We start from the raw sequence: 24857 nt of genomic DNA on the forward strand, positions 1-24857 counted from the left end.
GCCTCATAGAAATATATGGAGCTGTCAGTCTCAGGTGGCGAGTGTGGCGGCCAGTCTTTGCATTGAAGTCCGAGACCAGATCGAGATCCACAGACGTTTCTCTTTCCTTTTTGTTGTCATTGAGCTTTTCCAATATGGGATTCTCAAGTGTTAAATGGGTTGCTTGATTCTTTTTGCCGTACAGTTGCACTCTTTTCTGGCATTGCCGTTCGTCCCCCATTCACTTCAATGCTATTCGGGACACAATCCATGGACAAGGCTCTGTTTCTGAAAAATATAAAAATACATGTCTTTACATCCTTACTGTAAATCTGTAACATTATGTTTGATAGGTCAGGGTACACAATCTTTGGTCCTTTGTCTACCTATTGATACAGCAGTCACACAAGCAAGCAATGAACAATGAAGAAGCAAACAATGCACCAAGAATGTGTGTGAGTTAATTACTAGAATAAGCCTGTGTAAGGGCAAACCAGACATAATCTCTTATCCTAAGTACCCAGACCTGATTTAACATGGTCTGCTCACATTCTCAGGAGTTTTTCAATATTTCCACTAGGTAAAATAAGATAACTCTGAACAGGGTTCCCAACTGCCCTAAAATTCCAGGACGGTCCATAAGAATAGGGTCACTTTTTTCCATTGTCTGTTAAAAAAATGAAGCTGGAGCAATAACTTGAGGCTGGAGAAACTTGTACAGATTTTTATTACTGTAATTATCATTTTACAATTCACAGTGAATGCAGTTAATGGCTTTGTAACAGGTTTCTGAGTGGTAGACATATTGTCTGTCTGTGATTTTTTTTATAAGGTGTCCAGAAAAACTAAAAAATCAAGTTGACAACCTTGACTGTGCTTTCTTAACAATCGCTCTTTGTAAAGTAATAAACATGAAAAATCCACAATAATATAAAAAATTGTCTAATTCAGACAAATCTAACTTTTATTTCTCTTCCACAGTGATAGTCCACCTCATGTTCCTGTAAACGAGTTGTCCACAAAAATGGTGATAGATGTAATTGGAAATATGACATCTACTATTCGTGGCCTTTTACCCGATATACTTGTTTTTCCTGCACTCGGTAATCATGACTACTGGCCTCAGGTATTTTTCTACTTTTTAATTCTGCAATACAATAAAATATTATACCCGAATATCAAACTGTCCTGCTCCCTTTCCACCAGTCTTGATCTCATTGTCAGTGCAGTTCTCAAAGCTGCTATCGTCCCATGTGCCACGTGCCATAGAATCTCTGGCTCCATCAGCACTTTCCTGGCTCCAATATTCACATAAAACATATTCTTTCTATGGGAAGTGCTGGTTTCTAAGAGTGGCCACTTGTAGCACCCAAGGAAAACTTCTTAATACCATGGTGGCTCCACCTACAGCATTATCGACTGCCCCAACAAAATTTTAAATTGTTTGTACTTTGGTTGCACTTGACCCCTACAGTGGGTACGGAAAGTATTCAAACCCCTTTAAATATTTCACTCTTTGTTTCATTACAGCCATTTAGTAGATTCAAAATAAATAATTTTTTCCCATTAATGTACATTCTGCATCCCATCTTGATTGAAAAAAACCCAGGAATGTTGAAATTTTGGCAAATTTATTAAAAAAGAAAAACTGAAATGTCATATGGTCATAACTAAGTATTCAGACCCTTTGCTCAGACACTCATATTTAAGTCACATTCTGTCTATTTCCTTGTAATCCTCCTTGAGATGGTTCTACTCTTTTATTGAAGTCCAGCTGTGTTTAATTAAACTGATAGGACTTGATTTGTAAAGGCACACACCTGTCTTTATAAGACCTCACAGCTCACGGTGCATGTCAGACCAAATGAGAATCATGAGGTCAAAGGAACTGGCCAAGGAGCTCAGAGACAGAATTGTGGCAAGGCACAGATCTGGCCAAGGTTACAAAAGAATTTCAGCAGTACTCAAGGTTCCTAAAAGCACAGTGGCCTCCACAATCCTTAAATGGAAGAAGTTTGGGACAAGCAGAAGTCTTTCTAAACCTTGCCATCCAGCCAAACTAAGCAATCGTGGGAGAAGAGCCAAGGTGAGAGAGGTAAAGTAGAACCCTCAAGATCACTGTACCTGAGCTCCACAGATGCATTAGGGAGATGGGAGAAAGTTCCACAATGTCAGCCATTACTACATCCTTCCACCAGTCGGGTCATTATGGCAGAGTGGTCTGACAGAAGCCTCTCCTCAGTGCAAGACATATGAAAGCCCGCATAAAGTTTGCTAAAAAACACATGAAGGACTCCCAGACTATGAGAAATTTGATTCTCTGGTCTGATGAGATGAAGATAGAATTTTTTGGTGATAATTCTAAGCGGTATGTGAGGAGAAAACCAGGCACTGCTCATCACCTGCCCAATACAGTCCCAAGAGTGAAACATGGTGGTGGCAGCATCAAGCTATGGGGGTGTTTTTCAGCAGCAGGGACAGGACGACTGGTTGCAATTGAATGAATCATGAATGTGGCCAAGCACAGAGATATCCTGGATGAAAACCTCTTCCAGAGTGCTCTGGACCTTAGACTTGGTTGAAGGTTCACCTTCCAACAGGACAATGACCCTAAGCACACAGCTAAAATAACAAAGGAGTGGTTTTAGAACATCTCTGTGACCATTCTTGACTGGCCCAGCCAAAGCTCTGACCTAAACCCAATTGAAGGAATGCTGTTTGAGAGAGCAACTCAAATAGGGTCTTATCCAATGCAAAGAGAATTGATGTAATCAAAATCTACTCACCACATGGAGCTTTTGATAAAGCATATAAAGTTATCCGCTGCAGCAGATCCACGGGTCAGTAAGTGACCATGCTGTAGATGAATGAAATGGTTAATGTGGATATAATCTGCGCTGCTGAATAATTGTAGGTCCAGATGTATATCACATAAGAATGGTGGTGTGGTTCATTCAACCCGTTTTAAAGTCTAAGCGACTTCTTCATCAGGAAATGACTCACGAATACCATACCATCAATACTATAGTGTCTCATTTCCTGATGAAGAAGTCGCTTAGGCTGGTTTCACACTAGCGTTTGTAGCGCAGCGCATCATGAGCATCCATGTGCATGCGCCATGCTCCCCTATGTTTAACATGGGGGCGCATGGTCTAGCGTTTGCACGCGTTTGTATGCGATTTTGTGCGCATGCGTTTCTTGTAGTGTGCGCCTAGGCACGCCGGATGCAACCTGTTGCATTTTTGGTCCGTCCAACCTGTGACAAAAAACGCATGTGCACGGAATGCGCTAAAAAAAAAATCACATTACAGTCTATGGGAACGCAGGCGCATGATGCGTTTTTTGCATGCGTTTCTATTGCGCACGAAGCGCTGCGCTAAACAACGCTAATGTGAAACTAGCCTTAGACTTTGAAACGCGTTGAATAAACCACCATTCTTATCTGATATACGTCTGGACCTACAATTATTCAGCAGCGCAGATTATATCCACATTAACCCATTCATTCATCTAAACCCAATTGTGCATCTCTGGAGAGACCTGAAAATGGGTGTTCACCAATGCTCACCATCCAACCTGACGGAACTGGAGAGGATCTGCAAGGAAGAATAGTAGAGGATCCCCAAATCCAGGTGTGAAAAACTTGTTGCATCATTCCCAAGAAGACTCAGGGTGTACTAGCTCAAAAGGGTGCTTATACTCAATACTGAGCAAAGGGTCTGAATACTTATGACCATGTGATATTTCAGTTTTTCTTTTTTAAGAAATGTGAAAAAAATTCTACATTTCTGTTTTTTTCAGTCAAGATGGGGTGCAGAGTGTAGATTAATGAGACAAAAAGGATTTTTTGAATTTACCAAATGGCTGTAATGAAACAAAGAGTGAAAAAATTAATGGGGTTTGAATACTTTCCGTACCCACTGTGTCAAAATTCTTCACTTTTTTAAACAATAGTATACACTTGACAATCAGGGTTTAAAAACAAAAATATTTTTTTCACTATATACTGTATAAGTATACAGTATATAGTGAAAAAAATATTTTTGTTTTTAAACCCTGATTGTCAAGTGTATACTATTGTTTAAAAAAGTGAAGAATTTTGACACAGTGGGTACGGAAAGTATTCAAACCCCATTAATTTTTTCACTCTTTGTTTCATTACAGCCATATGTACTAAAGTTAAGACTGGATTATAGGTAATCTGTCAGGTTCGATAACGCTATTAACCTGTAGATATAGTCTTAATTTGCAGATTACTAGCATTATGAAGGTGTCCGACCTCAGTACTGAAAGTGCGGCAAATCAGGAGAAAATATACTTTCTTCTCCCAGGAGCTACCGACTTTTAGACATGTGTGTCCGGAGCAATTAGTTGCCACTCACAATATTGAGAGCTGTGGTGGTGTGGTTGTAAGCATGCCCCGGCATCAGTACAGATCTGGCTGTCAAGTAAGAAACTGTGAGGAATCAACTGCACTCAATCGAAAATCTTGACATTTTAATGCGGTTTATTTTTTTACTGCAAAATAATTCACGGTGGTGCTGGGTAGGGGCTTTGCTTGACGTTTCGACCTGTCCTGGATGTTTTTCAAATTGTGGCTGTGTCCTGTAGGCAAAGGAGGAGGCATATCTTGATATTTTAAAGGCAATTCAGAGTAATCCTTCTGCACTTCAAAGATCCTAAACAATAGTATATGACCCCGTGACCAAAATATGAAGCAATCTCTCCACCTCCTGAGCCATTTTCACATGTTGTCAGTAGCCTACTCCACACCACCTTCCTTTAGGAATCACACCTTCTTCAGCTCTATTTAATGCCACTGCAGGTACTCAGTCAATGAGTGAAGAATACCCTCTATATAAGTCCCACGGGTCAATGTTTGTCGCTGTGATTCCTTTTTTGTATCTGTACTCTGGCCCTATAGATGGTAGTTCCTTTCACAAGTTCTGAAGGTTGTTCTTGGCTCTAGTTTTAGTCAACACACTCTCCCCACTTATGCCCAACAATTCCACAATACTTATCTTCTTCACAATCAGTCCTTCAGCTAACAGGAACTAGCTTCTGTGGCGCCCCTGAGGCTCGGTCGCCACAGAGGTACTGCACCTCCTCCTGAGGTGTGGTGCCCCACCATCCAGGTAAGTTGGAGGCTCCTGACCACGCTCCAACACTCGCACCCCACAAAACAGAGTAGTTCAGCAAAGCCACATTGCGGCTCCTTGCTTAGAGAGTAGCAGAGCACCTTTGGTGGCTCCCTGCTTGGAACACGAAACGTGCTGGGAGGCGGGTGGAGTTGAGAATACATAAAAGAGCGTGAATGTTTCGAATTTCAGTCAGTCACGAGGTGAGTCTGGGAGAGGAAGTCACTCAGAGAAGATCACTGAGAGAGGGATGGAGGTAGGAGGTGCTGCAGCAGACCTCAGTGACCTGGGTCTGCTGGCACGGGAAAGGAAAGAAGGAGAAAGACATTGAACTGAAATCTGATCTTCCATAAGAAAGAAAACAAGTTCGGAATGAAGGAGTAAAAGGGAACAGAGGACGTGGGTTAGGAGAGAACCCTGCGTAGAAGTTCTAAGCGCAAGGCCGGGGCCCAGTCCCCGAGGTTGAATGGACGCTAATCGTCCTGCAGCAGACACCGGTGGAGTAGTGGGCTGTAAATGCACTACTCCCATCTAAGACTTAGGGCACAACAGCAACTTGGATAGTGAGCCGGGACTCAGGAGTGAGGAGTCCCCGAAGCAGGCTACAGCTGTCTGCCGTACAAGTAGAGTTCTTGGGAACATCTGTCAGGAGGCACTCCAGTGTAACTCAGTACTAGGAGTACTTCACACTTAAAGGCGCTATAGAGGAGACGTTCAGAAAGGCACATGTTGGCAGAGTGTTGGAAGGGAGCATTCCATCTTGCCTGGAGGTTGACTGAGTCCCTGACCCGGAGGACATGGCATGGAGGCAGTCACCTGTGTGTACTACAAACTGTGAGTAAAGCTTTGGAACTACAAGCCCTGGTGTCCTCCATTCATTCTTGTGCCAACGCACCCAGCACCGCTACATCTGGGTACCAGCTTCTACACCGCTTGTGCCTCTCCTCTTCCCCTACATCTACACTGCGCTGGGGCTACAGCTCCACCGGTGGGGAGCTTCACCATCTTGGCTGCAACACACCAACCGCCCCGGAGGATCAGCATGCAGTGTCGGCCTAACATCTCACTTGCTGAACACCACAGGTGGCGTCACAAACTATTCCATTCACTACATCCTACCATTCAATTTCCCCCATTAATTGGGCGCCCAGGGCCACGGACCGGGTCACCGATGCTGTGACACATCCCGCCGACGCCGGTACCTTGTAACCCCACAGCCCTGGGAGGGCGACCCACTTCTGGTACAAAATGGCCCAGTAACTCTCCCACACCTGGGCTGACACTAGGTATTATCCCTGACACAGCCAAATAACCTGCTGCAGAACAAAGTACATGTAAAATCACTTTTAAAACAGCAAATTCACACAGTAAAATTAGATAAGTCTTCAGAGAGGAGGTTTGGACGTCTTCTCCATACTTGCACATAAAGATGTTAGATGGTCATATTGTCCCATTAAAAATTGGTGGGTTCATCCAACTTTTTTCTAATGTGTTCAGTAAGGGGGCTTTAAAAACCTTAATGAAAGCTGAGATTCTCAGATCCTAGTGAGTATAACATGGAGGATGTGGGACATTAGGGTTTTTGGTGGATGAATATGCCGATCTTGAGTGAATCTAAGCATTACACCAACAATACTAAATGCTCGCATATATAAATAGTGACATTTGCTCTTTATCTCTGTGTACTATCGCATTATACTTGCTTTGTTTGCCATTGCTATGTCTTTCTTATGTTTTATGACACGGTAGTTCTGCTTTATGTAATTATAGATTCTGACTATTTAGTGAATGAAGATGAATAATGCTGTTAGATTCTCACTAGTTTATGGCAGATTAATGAGGGTGAGGTTTAAAACATGTTAATATATTTCTCATATAAATTAAATATTAATTTTATATAGATGGACAAAAATCTGGAGAAAGCAAAATGGGTAAGGCAATCCTTTGCCTGCTGTATGGCAAAACATGAAGGAATTCTCGTATATGTTACTAATGAGATCCCAAAGGACAAACAACAAGGAAGATCTGTTAGATTATAAATTATACATTGCTGAATCATGTAATTGCCTTTTTTACACGGAGTATTTTCACATGGCTTATTGATGACATTTTTGCTCAATTTTTGAATGTCAGGAGTGAATTGTGGAGGGAAGAGAAGTGGACAGATGAACGATTCAACTTCTCTTTTTTTATTGCTGTAGTTTCGAAAACTGCATCAAAAACTAAATGGAAATGACACACTTGTCCCATTATCTGTTTCCAACCTTGATTGTTTTCATTACTGTGCTTTGGCGCTCTTAGGTCTGAGTTACTAACACGTAATTATCCATCTCTATTTTTGCTTAATGAGAATTCCCATTGACCTTTGAACTCCATTAATTTCATATCTAAATGTGTTCATATTTTATAGGGATTGCCTTCCATCTGTTTGTGTACCCCATTGCTTGACAAAGACCCAGACAGGGTTGAAATGTTGCCTATGCTTGGGTGTTACTAAACACATATGGTGGAATTCTTAGAGTTCTCTCTGAACTTATATTTATTTTATTTAATTGCTTACATAGCGCTTTACAGACATTATCATCGCTGTCCCCATTGGGGCTCACAAACTACATCCCCTATCAGTATATCTTTGGAGTGGTGGAGGAAACCAGAGAGCTCAGAGGAAACCAACACGAACATGGGGACAACATACAAACTCCTTGCAGATGTTGTCCTTGGTTGGATTTGTACACGGAACCCCAACGCTGAAAGGCAACAGTGCTAACCACTGAGCCACCAAGCTGCCCCATGCATATCACAGATTGATGACTCTTACTCTATGTTCTCTATATAAGCCAGAATGTTACGGGCTGTCAGAACACACCAAATAATAAAGATGGTATTTAGGTGCGTTCGCAGCCCGGGGTCCACCGTGCAGAGGTGTTAACTGCTGCTCGGTAATGGCGGACCCGATATGGCGGTATAATAATGGAACACATGGAGTTAACCTCACCCAATGTGTACAGAGGCAGACTCTGTTATCTCACAGAGCCGCACAACCGCCAAATAATAAATGCCGTAGCCTGTTATTGCTCACAGAGCTCGGCAGTGTGAGCGCTAGCGTATAGTCACAGAACTCAGCCCTTAGACCTCAGGACTGAAGTCCCTCTAGACCGCTAGCGCTCGGCACCACGACTGCGATGCCAGCAAGGGTTAAATAAATTACGCGTGCAAGTGTGCACAGTGCCGCTCAGGTGGACGCCACTAATTGCCCTGGGTTGTGCCAGATAAGCGCACAAGTTGCGCAAGGCGTTGCACTGGCGTGGCTGTCACTTGCCGTGGTTCGATAGTGCCCTGCAGTGGGTGACACCATCGGATGCTAGTATGCAGACAGCTGGTATGCACTGTGGCCTTTAGACTAGCCACTAATAGGCGCTGACTCGGACTCTAAACCCTACCAACATACGTATCAAAAGGGAAGTGGTTTCATAATGAGTCAGTCACCAGATACATGCATCAATCATCATACACTCCAAACTATTTGAGTCTATACTAGCGCATGGCCGACCTGACCTTCTTGATGGTCAAATCCGAGCTGGAGAAGGACCTGAGCATGTGACCTCCGATCTCCAATGAGAGATCGTCCCACGGGCATGCTCAGTGGACCGAAAGGAGGACTTAGTCCCTGGAGTAGCTCGCTGCTGACCAGCATGCGTTGCTATAGTTGGACCAGAGGTGGCAGCAACAACTAAACCTACAGAGCTGGTGTGAGCAGAGCGCCTGGATCCACGAGTCTGCGAAGTCTGCCGCTCACACTGCCGAGCTCTGTAAGCAATAACAGTGCGGCCAGAGAGGAATGGGAGACTGCCGAATGCAAGGCTTGGGATTCCTGCTGTGCAGCGACCAGAACCCAATGCCTAACATTACCCCCCCCTCCTAGGGCCCCCTCCTCTCTGAGACTCGCTACAGTCAAATGCCGCAATAAGGAGCAGAGCGTGGATGTTCTTCACTGGCTCCCAGGTCCGAGCCTCTGGACCATGAACGTTCCAATCCACTTTTTGCCCCGCATCACCTTGCATCCCACGATGGCATTGACCTCAAACTCGTCTGAAGACAGGTCTGATGTCCCGGCAGATGACTCAGAGAACCGGGACATGTGAACAGGCTTAAGGAGGGACACGTGGAACGTGTCAGAGATAGCCAAGTGTGGTGGAAGGGCCAGACGGTAGACCACAGAGCTGATCTGCTCAAGGCCCTTGAAGGGGCCAATGTAGCGCGGTGCGAACTTAGTGGACTCAACCTGCAGCCTGATGTTTTGGGCGGAGAGCCACACTAAGTCACCAGGGGCAAAGGTCGAAACAGGGCGCCGGTGTGCATCAGCGGAGGTCCTCATTCTCTCCTTGGAGACCCGGATAGCATCCTCAGTGTGATCCCAAATGTCACGTGCCTCCACCACCCAGTTTGCCACCCTAGAGTCGGTGGATGATACGGGCATGGGCACAGGGACGTGCAGATGCTGGCCGATTTAGGAGGAATAGGGTCTGACCGGTGGAGTCGGCCACAGCGTTGTTCAAAGCGAACTCCGCCAACGGCAGCAAGGATGCCCAGTCATCCTGCCTGGCCGAGACAAAATGTCGTAGATATGTGTCCATGGTCTGGTTGGCTCTCTCTACCAACCCGTTCGTCTCGGGATGATAGGCCGAGGAGAGATTTAGCTCAATGCTGAGCAAGGAACAGAGCTCTTTCCAGAACCGAGACGCAAACTGAGGACCCCAGTTGCTGACAATCTTATCCGGCATGCCGTGCAGGCGGAAAACGTGCTTAATAAACAACGCTGCCAGGCCCCGTGCAGAAGGTAGTCGAGAGAGTGGTACCAGATGCACCATCTTGGAGAAATGGTTGGTGACAACCCAAATGACGGTGCTGCCACTGGACTTGGGCAGTCCCACCACAAAGTCCATACCATCTCCCAGGGCCTGTCCGCTACCGGCAGTGAATAGAGTAGCCCAGCGGGCCGCTGCCGAGAGGACCGATTCTGGGCGCAAGAGACGCACGCCTGAATATAGTCCCTAATGTCTTGGGCCATATGCGGCCACCAGCACGTCCTCGCCAGAAGCTCAGAGGTCCGTTTGGTCCCAAAATGTCCACCCACCCTGGACGAATGAGCCCAAGAGAGGACCTCCGGTCGCAGACGGGCAGGGACAAAAGTCTTGCCCGGAGGTACAGACTCAAGGGCGACCGGAACCAAGGTCCTCAGGCTCTCAGATGGGACTATCAGCTGAGGCTCCTCCTCCGATGACACCACGGGGCAGGAGAGAGCATCGGCCCGGACATTCCTCTCCTCGGAGAGAAATTTCAGGGTGAAGTGTAATCGGGAGAAGAACAAGGACCATCTGGCCTGGCGAGAATTCAGCTGCTGGGCTGTTTGTAAATAAACCATATTCTTGTGGTCGGTGAACACCTGGAAAGGGTGGAGAGCCCCCTCCAGGAGGTGTCTCCACTCTGAAAAGGCCAACTTCATTGCTAGCAACTCCCTGTCCCCGATGGAATAATTCCTCTCCGCCGGTGTGAAGGTCTTGGAGAAGAAGAAGCATGGGTGCTTCCGACCTTGCGAGTCCTTCTGGAACAGGACCGCTCCAGCACCGATGGAAGAGGCATCCACCTTCAGAATGAAGGGTTTATCCACATCAGGGCGATGTAGAATGGGAGCGCTAGCAAGATGGGATTTAATAGAGAGAAGGCCTTGGAGACAGGTTCCGACCACAACTTAGGGTTTGCACCCTTCTTGGTGAGGGCTATCAAGGGCGCTACCAAAGTCGAGAAGTGTGGGATGAATTGGCAATAGTAATTTCTGAACCTCATAAAGCGCTGCACCGCTTTGAGAGAATGCGGTTCCTGCCAATCCATCACTGCCTGTAGCTTGGCAGGATCCATGGCCAAACCCTGGGCGGAGATGATATAGCCTAGGAAAGGCAAGGACTCCTGCTCAAACACACACTTCTCCAACTTGGCATAGAAGGAGTTTGCCCGCAGGAGGTCAAAAACTTTGCAAACATCTCTCCGGTGGGAGTCAATATCTAGAGAGTAGATGAGGATATCATCCAGACAGACTACTACCGAGGTGGTAAGCATATCCCGAAGATATCGTTCACAAAGTCTTGGAAGACGGCTGGGGCATTACAGAGCCCAAAGGGCATCACCAGGTATTCATAGTGCCCATCCCTGGTGTTAAATGCCGTCTTCCATTCGTCCCCATCACGGCTGCGAATCAGGTTGTAAGCCCCCCGCAGATCAAGTTTGGTAAACACTCTCGCTCCCCGTAGCCTATCAAACAGCTCTGATATCAAGGGTAGAGGATACTTATTCTTAACGGTGATGGCGTTAAGACCCCTGTAATCGATGCAAGGACGTAGTTCCCCACTCTTCATCTGGACGAAGAAGATTCCTGCCCCCGCTGGTGACACTGACTTCCTAATGAATCCTCTTGCCAGATTCTCCCTGATGTATTGAGACATGGCCTCTGTCTCCAGGAGAGATAGGGGATAGACTCGACCCCGGGGAGGCTCAGCACCAGGCAAGAGGTCAATAGGACAGTCATAGGGGCGATGCGGTGGAAGGGTCTCCACCGCCTTTTTGGAGAACACATCCGCATACTGTCGATAGAGTTTGGGAAGCGAGGAAAGATCTGCGGGGACCTTGGTGAAGGCAACCTGGACGCACTCCCTCAGACATCTACCCTCACATGACTTACTCCAACCAAGAATTCTCCCCGAGGACCACTGTATATGGGGAGAGTGATACCACAACCAGGGGACCCCTAGAAGGACCTGGTCGATACCCTCGGCATGATGAGGAGGGATATCATCTCCTGATGAGATGGAGACACCGAGAGTAACAGTGGAGCGGTTTGGTGGGTAATCTGTGAGGGCAGAGTCGCGCCGTTCCCTACTCTGACCGTGACTGGCTTGGACATCATAACCACTGGTATCGCGTGCCGTTGAGCAAAGGAAGATGACATAAAATTGCCCTCCGTGCCGGAATCCACGCAAACCTCCACTGCCAGAGTGGAAGAACCAAACCCAAGTGCCCCCTTAAAGGACAACTTGGAGGAAAACGCTGCGGATTCTAGTGAGCCGCCTCCTACGGTCACTAGGCACAAGCGTCTTCCCAGCCGCTGTGGGCACCGGTTGGTGAAGTGACCGGACTGCTGGCAACCATGACAGATCACAGGGGCTCGAGCGGGTCGGGGCCTGGATCCCTCACAGGAAGCCCCCTAATGCTCGGACGCCCGATCGGGAGATTCCAGAGGTTTAGCAAAACTGGGTGCCAACCTAAACCTCTGCCTACACTGTGACCGCTCCAACCTTTGCTCTGCAAAGTGATGGTCTATAAGGGTGGAGACGGTGATAAGCTCCTCCAGTGTAGCGGGAATCTCCCTGGTGGACAGAGCGTCCTTCACATGGCCAGCCAAACCTGTTATGAATGAGTCACGGAAGGAGGAAAAAACAAAAATACAAGCTAAGTCCAGAAAACCGGAGAGGTTGGTAGCTATCGGATTACAGACCCCTGATCCTATCCACAACAACTAACAGTAGCCGTGGGGGGTTCCTACGATGCCCTAGACCCCTCATCACAGCCGGAGAACTAAATAGGCCTAAAGAAAGAAAGGGGAAACCTAAACTGCCCCAGAGCAGACCCCAAAGCAATAGGCAGCCCCCAACATATAATGACGGTGAAGCAAGATGAAAACACTAACACAGATAGAGAGATAGGTTGAGCAAACGATGGGGCCCAAGCTAACTAAAAAGGACAGGATAGAAAAGCTGCTGTCTGCATTCCATAAAAAACCCTACCAAAAAATGTCCCAACCGTCTGATAGGAAAAACAGGCCCTGAAGTCGCTAGGACTTCAAAAAGACTATATCAGCACTCAGGTAAATTCTGAAGACAGAGCAAAGAGACAAACTGATCAGAGACAAAAATGGAACTCAGCACACCCCCGACCGGGGATGGCTGAACTCCAAAAAACAAGGTAAACAAAACAAAACTAATAAGTTCAATAGCAGAGCAAAACTTATCTTTGTGAAGCAGGAATCAGACTGGTCTCCAAGAATCCAGCAGAGAAATCACCAGCGACTCAGAAGGGCATTGGCTGCCTTATATCCAGTCATAAGTTCCTGTTACCCAGTCATCATCTACCAGATCAGGTGTTTGGTAATCAGCCTCACTACCTTCCTTCACCAGAAGAGGAAGTTCATCAGACATCGACGGTGAAGGGGAAAATGAACTCACAACAATACCTCCCCCTTGAGGAGGGGTCACCGAACCCTCATCCACGCCACCAGGGCGATCAGGATGGGCCCGATGAAAGGCACGAACCAATCTTTCGGCATGAATATCGGATGCAGGGACCCAAGAATTATCCTCCTGGCCATAACCCTTCCATTTAACCAAATACTGGAGTCTCCGTCTAGCCAGGCGAGAATCCAGTATCTTCTCAACCTCATATTCCACATTACCTTCAACCAATACCGGGTCAGGAGGTGCCACCACAGGAACTACTGGCTCAACAAACCTCTTTAACAGAGACTTATGAAACACGTTATGGATCTTAAATTTAACAGGAAGAGCCAATCGAAAAGAGACTGGATTAAGAATCTCCAAAATCTTGTAAGGTCCAATAAATCTAGGTTTAAACTTTGGAGAAGCCACCTTCATAGCGATATTCTTTGATGACAACCAAACCATATCACCCACCTTAAACTGGGGACCAATGGTCCTATGCCGGTTGGAAAACCGCTGGGCCTTTTCCTGGGAGAGAGACAACTTATCCACCACTTGGTCCCAGATCTGGTGCATTCTCTCCACCACAGTGTCAACACCTGGGCAGGCAGAAGGCTCCACCTGCCCTGAAGAGAATCGAGGATGAAACCCAAAGTTACAAAAAAAAGGTGACATCAAAGTGGCAGAACTAGCTCTATTATTTAAAGCAAATTCGGCCAAGGGCAAAAATGAAACCCAATCATCCTGATCAGCAGAAATAAAACATCTCAAATACGACTCCAAAGTCTGGTTTGTTCTCTCCGTCTGCCCATTGGTCTGAGGGTGAAACACAGAGGAGAAGGACAACTGAATTCCCAGCTTGGAGCAGAAAGTCCTCCAAAATCTAAACACAAACTGAACTCCTCTGTCAGATACAATGTTCTCAGGAATCCGTGCAAGCGAACCACCTGTTGCAAAAACAAGGGCACCAACTCAGAGGAAGAAGGCAACTTAGGGAGTGGTACAAGATGGACCATCTTAGAGAATCTATCACAAATCACCCAAATAACAGTCATTCTCTGAGAGACAGGCATATCAGAGATAAAATCCATTGAAATATGGGTCCATGGCCTCCTTGGCACCGGCAAAGGCATCAACAACCCACTAGAGCGAGAACAAGGTTTAGACCGAGAGCAAGTCCCACAGGACTGCACAAAATTCCTGACATCACGAGACAAGGCGGGCCACCAAAAAGACCGACTCACCAAATCTCTAGTACCAAAAGTACCTGGATGACCAGCCAATGCAGAGCCATGAACTTCAGACATCACTCTCTTCCTCCACTGGTCAGGAACATACAATTTTCCAATGGGACAACGCTCAGGTTTGTCCTCCTGAAACTCTTCCAGAGCACGTGTCAAATCGGGCGAGATGGCAGAAAGAATTACCCCCTCACCTAAGATGGTAGCAGGCTTGGTCAGAACAGGAGAATCAGCAAAGAAACTCCTAGAGAGGGCGTCTGCCTTGACATTCTTAGTGCCCGGAAGAAAAGAGACCACAAAATCAAAACGTGTAAAAAACAAGGCCCACCTAGCCTGTCTAGGATTCAAGCGTTTGGCCGACTCCAGGTAAATCAAATTCTTGTGGTCAGTAAGGACCACGACTTGATGTTTAGCTCCCTCCAACCAATGTCTCCACTCCTCAAATGCCCATTTCATGGCTAACAGTTCCCGATTCCCCACATCATAGTTACGTTCGGATGGGGAGAACTTTCAGGAAAAGAAAGCACAGGGATTCATTTTAGATGTTACAGGATCTTTTTGGGACAAAACAGCTCCTGCACCAATCTCAGAAGCGTCCACCTCTACCTGAAACGGGAGTGAGACATCAGGTTGCCGCAAAACCGGAGCAGAAGTGAACCTTCGCTTCAGCTCCTGAAAGGAAGAAACAGCCTCCGGAGACCAATTCAGCACATCAGCATCCTTCTTAGTCAAATCAGTCAATGGTTTGGCAATACCAGAAAAATTAGCTATAAATTTACGATAAAAATTAGCAAAACCCAAAAACTTCTGGAGGGCCTTCAAAGAAGTGGGCTGAACCCAATCATAAATGGCCTGTACCTTGGCCGGGTCCATTTCAATAGTTAACGGAGACAAAATAAATCCCAAAAATGAAATCCTCTGTACACCAAAAAGGCATTTTGATCCCTTGACATACAGGGAATTCTCCCTCAAAATCCGGAACACAGTCCGAACATGTTCCACATGAAAGTCCCAATCCTTGGAAAAGATCAAAATATCATCCAGATAGATGATCAAAAATGTATCCACCAAGTCTCGAAAAATATCATTCATGAAGCACTGGAAGACAGAAGGGGCATTAGTGAGCCCAAAAGGCATCACCAGGTACTCAAAATGTCCCTCCGGAGTATTAAACGCCGTCTTCCATTCATCCCCATGCTTAATGCGAATAAGATTATACGCCCCCCTGAGGTCAAGCTTTGTAAACCAGCAAGCACCTTTAACTCTGGAGAATAGATCAGAAATCAGGGGTAACGGATACGGATATTTAACAGTAATTTTGTTGAGGGAACGATAGTCAATACAAGGCCTTAATGACCCATCTTTCTTAGCCACGAAAAAAACCCAGCACCTAAGGGTGAAGAGGATGGTCTAATATGACCCTTCTCCAACGACTCCTTAATATAGGATTGCATAGCCTCGTGCTCGGGTACAGATAAATTGAAAAGTCGACCCTTGGGAAATTTACACCCAGGGCTCAGCTCAATAGCACAGTCATAACTCCTATGAGGAGGCAAAGACGCAGACTCATTCTCACTAAATACATCATAAAAATCAGCCAAATAGTCAGGAACATCATGCAACTGGGGAGAGGTGGAGAAAACAGGAGCATCACTAAGGGCACACCGACAACCCCAACTCACCACAGACACAGATTTCCAATCCAAAACTGGATTATGGATTTGCAACCAGGGAAACCCCAGAACAATGGTGTCATGCAAATTATGCAACACCAAAAATCTGCAATTCTCTTGATGGTCTGGGGCGACCCGCATTACCACCTGGGTCCAAAACTGAGGTTTATTCTTCGCCAAAGGAGTAGCATCAATACCTCTCAAAGGGATAGGCGTCCACAGAGGTGTCATAGGAAATCCACAACGTTTAGCAAAATCCAAGTCCATCAGGTTCAGAGCTGCTCCCGAATCCACAAAAGCCTTAGCGGAAAATGTGGACAGGGAGCAGATCAGAGTAATTGCCAGAAGAAATTTAGATTGAACACCACCCACAGCAAATGTGTCTGCAAAACGTTTCTCTCTTTTAGGGCAGACAGAAATAATATGCGAGGCATCACCACAGAAGAAACACAGCTTATTACGCCTTCTGAACTCCTGACGTTGCGCCCTAGACAAAACTCTATCACATTGCATAGGTTCAGACATTTGTTCAACAGGTGGCAACACCTCTCGTGCAGTTTTGCATTCACGCAAACGCCGATCAACCTGAATGGCTAATGACATAGAATCGTCAAGACCAGAGGGAACAGGAAATCCCACCATATTATCTTTTACGGTTTCTGACAAACCCTTCCGAAAGAGAGCTGCCAAGGCACCATCATTCCAGGTAGTAAGGACCGCCCACTTTTGGAATTTTTGACAGTACAACTCTGCAGAATCCCGACCCTGGCTCAATGCCAAAAGGGCCTTTTCAGCCGGATCAATAGCATTAGGTTCATCATACAACAACCCCAAGGCTTGAAAAAATGCGTTCACATTAGTAAGAATAGGATCATCAGGTTTCAAAGAAAACGCCCAATCCTGGGGATCGCCGCGCAGCAAAGAGATGACAATTTTAACCTGCTGCTCGGAGCTCCCCGACGAGTTAGGCTTCAAGGCAAAAAATAATTTACAATTATTCTTAAAATTCAAAAATTTAGACCGATCCCCAAAAAACACATCAGGAGTAGGGATCTTTGGTTCAGCAGCATGTAAATGAGCAAGATAGGCGGAAATTCCCCGCACTTCAGCAGTGAGCTGCTCCACATGATCAGACAATTGCTTCATCTCCATTGAGAAAAAAAAAATTCCCCCTACGGCCTCAGAGACATAGAGGAAAAAATATACACCAAAAAAAAAAAATTCTGACAAACTTTTTTTTTTTTTTACAATTCTTTCCTGCTATTGAGTACTCTAGGATCTGCGGTATGGCTGTGATTCTGTTATGAATGAGTCACCAAAGGAGGAAAAAACAAAAATACAAGCTAAGTCCAGAAAACCGGAGAAGTTGGTAGCTATCGGATTGCAGACTCCTGATCCTATCCACAACAACTAACAGTAGCCGTGGGGGGTTCCTACCATGCCCTAGACCCCTCGATCACAGCCGGAGAACTAAATAGGCCTAAAGAAAGAAAGGGGAAATCTAAACTGCCCCAGAGCAGACCCCAAAGCAATAGGCAGCCCCCAACATATAATGACGGTGAAGCAAGATGAAAACACTAACACAGATAGAAAGATAGGTTGATAGGGGATGGCTGAACTCCAAAAAACAAGGTAATCAAAACAAAACTAATAAGTTCAATAGCAGAGCAAAACTTATCTTTGGGAAGCAGGAATCAGACTGGTCTCCAAGAATCCAGCAGAGAAATCACCAGCGACTCAGAAGGGCGTCAGCTGCCTTATATCCAGTCAGAAGTTCCTGTTACCCAGTCATCATCTACCAGATCAGGTGTTTGGTAATCAGCCTCACTACCTTCCTTCACCAGAAGAGGGAGTTCATCAGACATCGACGGTGAAGGGGAAAATGAACTCACAACACAAACCTCTCCAGAATTCCGGAATGAGGACCTTATCTGGCAACTCTAACTCCAAAGCCAGCGTCCGGAACTGGATGGCAAAGTGGCTGACCATGGATGAGCCCTGTGACAATGCCAGCAGCCGGAGCGTGGTGTCATTGGTGACTCGCGGTCCCAGGAAGACCTGCTTCAGAGTATCCAAGAACAGTGAGGCACTCTGCACCACATGATCACCATGCTCCCACAGCGGTGTGGCCCACTCCAAAGCCCTGCCCGACAGGAGGGAAATAATAAATCCCACTGTAGCCCGCTCGGAGGGGAATCATGCTGCCAGCAGCTCCAGCTGTATAGAGCACTGGCTCAAGAAACCCCTACAATAAGCACTATCGCCCGAGAACTTCACAGGCAGTGGGAGGCGGGACAAAGTTGGGGCAGGGATGGCAGTGGTCACACAGGAGACAGCCTCTGTGGCTGCCTGAACAGCGACCGCAGTAACATCCGCAGCTGAGGCTGAACGCTCAAGAGCCGCCAAACTGCCCTGCAGCTGCCGGATGTACTGCAGCAGTCGCTGTTCGTCCGCCATTACTAGCCAGACCCTGGTGCTAGTATAATGTTACGGGCTGGCGGAATGCACCAAATAATAAAGTTGGTATTTAGGTGCGTTTGCAGACCAGGGTCCACCATGCAGAGGTGTTAACTGCTGCTCGGTAATGGCAGACGCGATATGGCGGTATAACGGAACACACGGGGTTAACCTCACCCAATGTGTACAGATGCGGACTCCGTTATCTCACAGAGCTGCACATCTGCCAAATAATAAATGCTGTAGCCTGTTATTGCTCACAGAGCTCGGCAGTGTGAGTGCTAGTGTATAGTCACAGAACTCAGCCCTTAGACTTCAGGACTGAAGTCCCTCTAGACCGCTAGTGCTCGGCACAGCGATTGCGATGCCAGCAAGCGTTAAATAAATTACACGTGCAAGTGTGCACAGTGCCGCTCAGGTGGACGCCACTAATCGCCCTGGGTTGGGCCAGATAAGCGCACAAGTTGCGCAAGGCATTGCACCAGCGTGGCTGTCACTTGCCGCAGTTCGATTGTGCCCTGCAGTGGGCGACACCATCGGACACTAGTGTGCAGACAGCTGGTATGCACTGTGGCCTATAGACTAGCCACTGACAGGTGCTGACTCGGACTCTAAACCCTACCAACATACGTATCAAAAGGGAAGGGGTTTCATAATGAGTCAGTCACCAGATACATGCATCCATCATCATACACTCCAAACTATTTGAGTCTATACTAGCGCATGGCCGAGCGGCCATGCGACCCTTCTATAGCAGCGTCCTTCCGGGACCTTCCTGACCTTCCTGATGGTCCAATCTGAGCTGGAGAAGAACCTGAGAATGTGACCTCCGATCTCCAATGAGAGATCATCCCAAAGGGCATGGTCAGTGGACCGAAAGGAGGACTTAGTCCCTGGAGTAGCTCGCTGCTGACCAGCATGCGTTGCTATAGTTGGACAAGAGGTGGCAGCAGCAACTAAACCTACAGAGCTGGTCTGCGCAGAGCGCCTGGATCGATGAGTCTGCTGAGCAGCCTCCTGTGCGGCCGGAGAGGAATGAGAGACTGCCAAATGCAAGGCTCGGGATTCCTGCTGTCCAGCCTCTGGAACCCAATGCCTAACACAGAAAAACACTTCATAAGCCACTTTTTAAGTTTTGGTGGTCTTGTGATGTCAGAAAACTGTTCACCTGAGTAGCCATTATGTTATACATTTCCCTAGAGATGTCAGCAAACACATTGGAGCAGCTGCAAAATTAAAGGGTTGACTGATAATACATCTCCCTTTAACTCTATAACTGTGAAGGGGATTTGAAGTAAGATTTCAATGCTCACACTGCTATAAAGCTACTGAGAAATAAGAAGGATTTTGGCATTAACACAACATATATTGAAAATGAAAAATTCTCTATAAACTACCATACATTGCCTAAAAAGGCTATATTACATTACATTTTCATAACCTAATGCAATTGTAGCCCCAAAAACATGTCCATTGTTGTGCTCCTTATGTATTTCAGGACCAGTTGCCTGTATCAGGAAGTGAGGTGTATACAGCAGTGGCCGAATTCTGGAAACCATGGTTATGTGAAGAAGCTCTTAGCACATTTCGGAAAGGTATTTTTGTACTTCCTAAGTGTGTATTGGTTTACTATTTATAAGCATATGATTTTTGCCAAAAGAGGAAACAAAAATATCTACTGTACTTCTGAAAAATTTCTATGTTACTCAATATAGTTACAAAATAAGCAATGCTAATCTTCTTGGCCACACTTAGAGCAACGGTTGTTCAGCAATAAATTGCTGCAGGACCACTTCTGTTTCGAACTGAATCTCTTATTCCAAAAAAGTTTTCTTTTTTTTTTCTATGCCCCCTTGTTTCAAAGTTATGTCTCCCCACATCCCAGACCTGGAAACAAAGAAGCTAATTTTTCCTTTAATATACTGGTTGTATACCATAAAATTTTAAAAGCCCTCAGCGAAGTTCTGCAGTATACAGCCAGTTGGTTGAAGAGAAAATGTACACCTTAACTTCTCAGTAGCATAACTTTGAAAGGGAAAATCACAATTAAAAAAAAGAAAACTGGTCCAGAATCAGTGGACTGGTACCAATTGCAGCACATACTTAATTGAAATAAAAAAATACAAAGAAATTCCTGTTTAACTATTTCTGGATCTGGATGGCCCAAAGACAGTAAATGTCTTGGTGGTCCTCTTTCTACTCTACAATGAAGTTCTAAAAGATCACTGCATATTAGAGCAGCTTCACGTGATCCACATAGAGAAAGCAGAATCAGCTTTGCCTTCCCTGTGTGTACTGTACACAGCATCAGACAAGTGGTGTATACAGTAATAGGGAGCGATAATGGTGTTTCCGCCTAAGGACCCATTGGTCATGTGATATTGCTGGGTATAGGGAGGGAATAGATGTTACTGGGTCTTAGGAGACCCAGTCAGCTTTGCTATGCAGCCATCAGGCTGAATTTCCCCTTTACCTGGGGCTAATATTCCAATCCCAGTTACAGGGGAAGTCAAGTAAAAAAAAAGTGTTTAAACGTTGAAATGCCCCTAAAAGGTTTTTTTTACGACCTTATGATGGGTACAATATGTGAAATACGGTAAATGAAAAATGAATAAATAAAGGCCTGAATAAATAGCTGGAAAATAATAGTAATATCTTTATATAGCGCTAACATATTCTGCAGCGCTTTACAGTTTGTACACATCACCACTGTCCCCGATGGGGCTCACAATATAAATTCCCTATCAGTATGTCTTTGGAATGTGGGAGGAAACTGGAGTACCCGGAGGAGACCCACGCAAACACGGGGAGAACATACAAACTCCTTGCAGATGTTGTCCTTTGTGGGATTCGAACCCAGGACTCCAGCGCTGCAAGGCTGCAGTAAGCCACCGTACTGCCCATTGAGAAAAAATCAATCAATAAAAAAAGCTGCTACAAACCAAATTGCTCTGACTAGTCCCTCTCCCATAGAAAGAAAACAACACCTCCGATATTTAAAAAAAATGTTTTTGACAGAGGAACAAAATGTAAAATGTATTTCAATGGTATTTTGTAGTTATAAAAAAGTGAGCAATAGACATACAGTTCCTTTATTTTCTCTCCGATATCAGCAAAAGATGAATATGAAAATAAGATATAAAAATTATGCCCCACATATCAGGAAAAAAGGTGCAAAAGTTATTTGAATATACAAATGAAAAAAAAAGTGCCTGGCCTTGAACTACTTAACACACCATATGAATAAGGATAGTAAATTGAACTATATAATGTCTATCTAGGTAAGAATTCTTATGAATTTCTGTGAAATATATGTACAATGTAAAAGTGTAGAAAATAAATCTACGGTAAATAAAAATGATTGAGAAAATGTTAAAATATGACCTCTAGTGAGCTCTCTAATACCCTATCAATATCCTCTCTTCTACTTATGGTTACAATGAAACTAAAATTTTGTCAAACATTAAAAATCAAACAAATTCCTCTACTATAGATTAAGAATTTTGCTCTTAAATAATACATATAAATTGTAGGCTCATTTAACCATAGTATATTTTCCATTTTTGTTGCAGGCGGGTACTATTCTCAGATCTACAAGTTGAATGGATCTTCGCCTCCTCTTAGAATCATCAGCTTAAACACCAACTTGTACTATAGTCCAAATAAAGAGACGCTAAACATAACAGACCCCGCAGATCAGTTGGTATGGCTGGAAGAAACATTGAAATATTCTCGCCAAAACAATGAGAAGGTAACAAATGAGTGGACATGATAATTTATAAAAAGCATAGGGAGAGGTTTCCTTAGGCCGCTTTCACACTTCAGGCTTTCGGTATCCGGCATGGGGCGGCAAAAAACCGGACTGCCGGGCCGGATCCGGCAGCATACGCAGACACCGGATCCTTCTTTCTGCCGGATATATTCCTGGCAGAGAAGGTTTCCGGGCATGCGCAGTGCGAAAAACCGGTCCGGCGTTGGGAAAAAACGTTGCATGCAACGTTTTTTTCAGACGCCGGTACGGCTATTTTCTCCGGATCCGGAAAAAAAAAACAGACGCGCCGCATTGCCATCCGGGGCAATGCGGCAGCAATGAAACAGCACGGGGAAAAAGCTGGATCTGGTCGTAACAGGCGCCGGATCCGACAGTCCGTTTTTTCGCCGCACTATGCCGGATACCGAAAGCCTGAAGTGTGAAAGCGGCCTTAGGCCTCTTTCACACTTCAGTTTTTTGGATCAGTTCAAATCCGCCAAAAAGTCATACAAGCGGATCCGTTGTTAACTGATGTGAACGGATGGCACAGGATCCGTTTTTAGACGGATCCTGAAAATGCGGAAATTTAAAGGAAATGCTGGCCGGGAGGGAGAGAGGGAGAGAGAGAGGGAGAGAGAGAGGGAGGGAGAGAGGGAGGGAGAGGGAGAGGGAGAGAGAGAGAGAGAATTTTTGTTTTGTCCGGCACCCAGAAAGAATTTCGGGTTAAATTAGTGTCTGGAGGATCCGCCAGAGAAAAAAACGTTACAAGGTCCGTTTTGAAATCTTTGAGGATGGTGACGGACAGCAACTTTTGGCGGATCCTCAAAAAAAACGGATGCAACGGACAGCAATCCGTCATGATCCGCCATTAATGCAAGTCAATGGGGAAAAAACGGATCCTCAAAAAATTTGAGGATCCGTTTTTTTCAAAACCTGGCGGATTGTGACTGATTGTAAAAAACGGAAGTGTGAAAGAGGCCTTAGGCTCCATGCACACTACGTGTATGCGCTTAGCCTAAAATATACAGCATGTCGGGTGTTTTTCACAGTGCATACGATAACATTACCATAGGCCCCTATTCACCAGACGTAGGGCAAAGGTATGTTCTTTCTTCCTCCATCTGACATAAATGCATTTGTATACCGTAAGCTTTGCGTTCTATCAAAGTTCAGCAGATTGTGCTTTCCTTTTCAGAGTGACAAAGTAAAAAGAAATCTATACCATGCAGTATATGTTATTTATTAAATGGGTTGTTATTAGTGGCATAAGGCTGGATTCAGACACAATGTATAAAAATACAGACCGTATTTTACGGTCGTAATATGCAGAAATGTTCCCTGAACAGTGTTCCGTTGTCAAGGTGGCGGTGACCCAGTGGTGGTGCTCATAGCAAGTGAGCATTTCTGCTACACACAAGTGATCTAATCATCATTTGTGTGTAGCAGAGGCGATCGAAGTAGAGCAGCTTCTTTTCTCCCATGGAGACTACTGAAGCATGCAAAAGGTAAAAAAAAATATAAAAAAAATAAAAAATATATAAAAGTTCTAATCACCCCCCTTTTGCCCTTTCAAAATAAGACGATAAGAAAAATCAAAATATACACATATTTGGCATCACCGCATTCAGAATCACCCGATCTATCAATCTAAAAAAATAATTAACCCGATTGCGTAATGAGAAAAAAAGTCAAAACCCCAGAATTATTTTTTTTTGGTCGCCGCAACATTGCATTAAAATGCAATAACGAGCGCTCAAAAGATCATATCTGCAACAAAATGGTATAATTAAAAATAAGCCCTCACCCAACCCTAGATCACGAAAAATGGTGACGATATAGGTATCGGAAAATGGCGCAATTTTTTTTTAACAAACTTTGGACTTTGTTTTCACCACTTAAATAAAAAAGTAACCTATACGTGGTTGGTGTCTGTGAACTCGTAATGACCTGGAGATTCATAATGGCATGTCAGTTTTAGCATTTAGTGACCATGGTAAACAAACCCCTCAAACCACTGTCAAATTGCACTTTTTTTGCAATATCACCACACTTGGAATTTTTTTTCCCATTTTCCAGTACACGATATGTTAAAACCACTGGTGTTTTTCAATAGTACAACCTGTCTGCAAAAAACAAGCTCTCCAAAGGCCATATTGACCGAAAAATAAAAAAGTTATGGCTCTGGAACGAAGGGGAGCAAAAAACAAAAAACAAAAAAACTGAAATACTCCTGGTCGCTAAGGGGTTAACCCCACTTCAACATTGCTCCATATAAAGACGTTTGTGCAATGGTATCACCCTTGTGCCCTCCACAGTAACCGTACCTGTCGTATGTTCCCCACACGATATCAGTG

General features: G+C 45.2%; 1 protein-coding gene across 6 annotated transcripts in view; it reads left to right on the forward strand.

Annotated features, from left to right (window-relative positions):
- Window positions 1-24857, forward strand: part of SMPDL3A (sphingomyelin phosphodiesterase acid like 3A) — a 145036-nt gene that overhangs the window by 78820 nt on the left and 41359 nt on the right. For all 6 annotated transcript variants that reach the window (XM_073575744.1, XM_073575739.1, XM_073575741.1 and 3 more), the window contains 3 exons: window positions 961-1105; window positions 20251-20347; window positions 22325-22503. In XM_073575744.1, the coding sequence (XP_073431845.1) occupies window positions 961-1105; window positions 20251-20347; window positions 22325-22503 (421 nt within the window). The remainder of the gene's footprint in view (window positions 1-960; window positions 1106-20250; window positions 20348-22324; window positions 22504-24857) is intronic.

Source organism: Dendrobates tinctorius, unplaced genomic scaffold (genome assembly GCF_039654945.1).
Source record: "Dendrobates tinctorius isolate UK_male_01 unplaced genomic scaffold, ASM3965494v1 ptg000046l, whole genome shotgun sequence".
In the NCBI taxonomy this organism is placed as follows: Eukaryota; Metazoa; Chordata; class Amphibia; order Anura; family Dendrobatidae; genus Dendrobates; species Dendrobates tinctorius.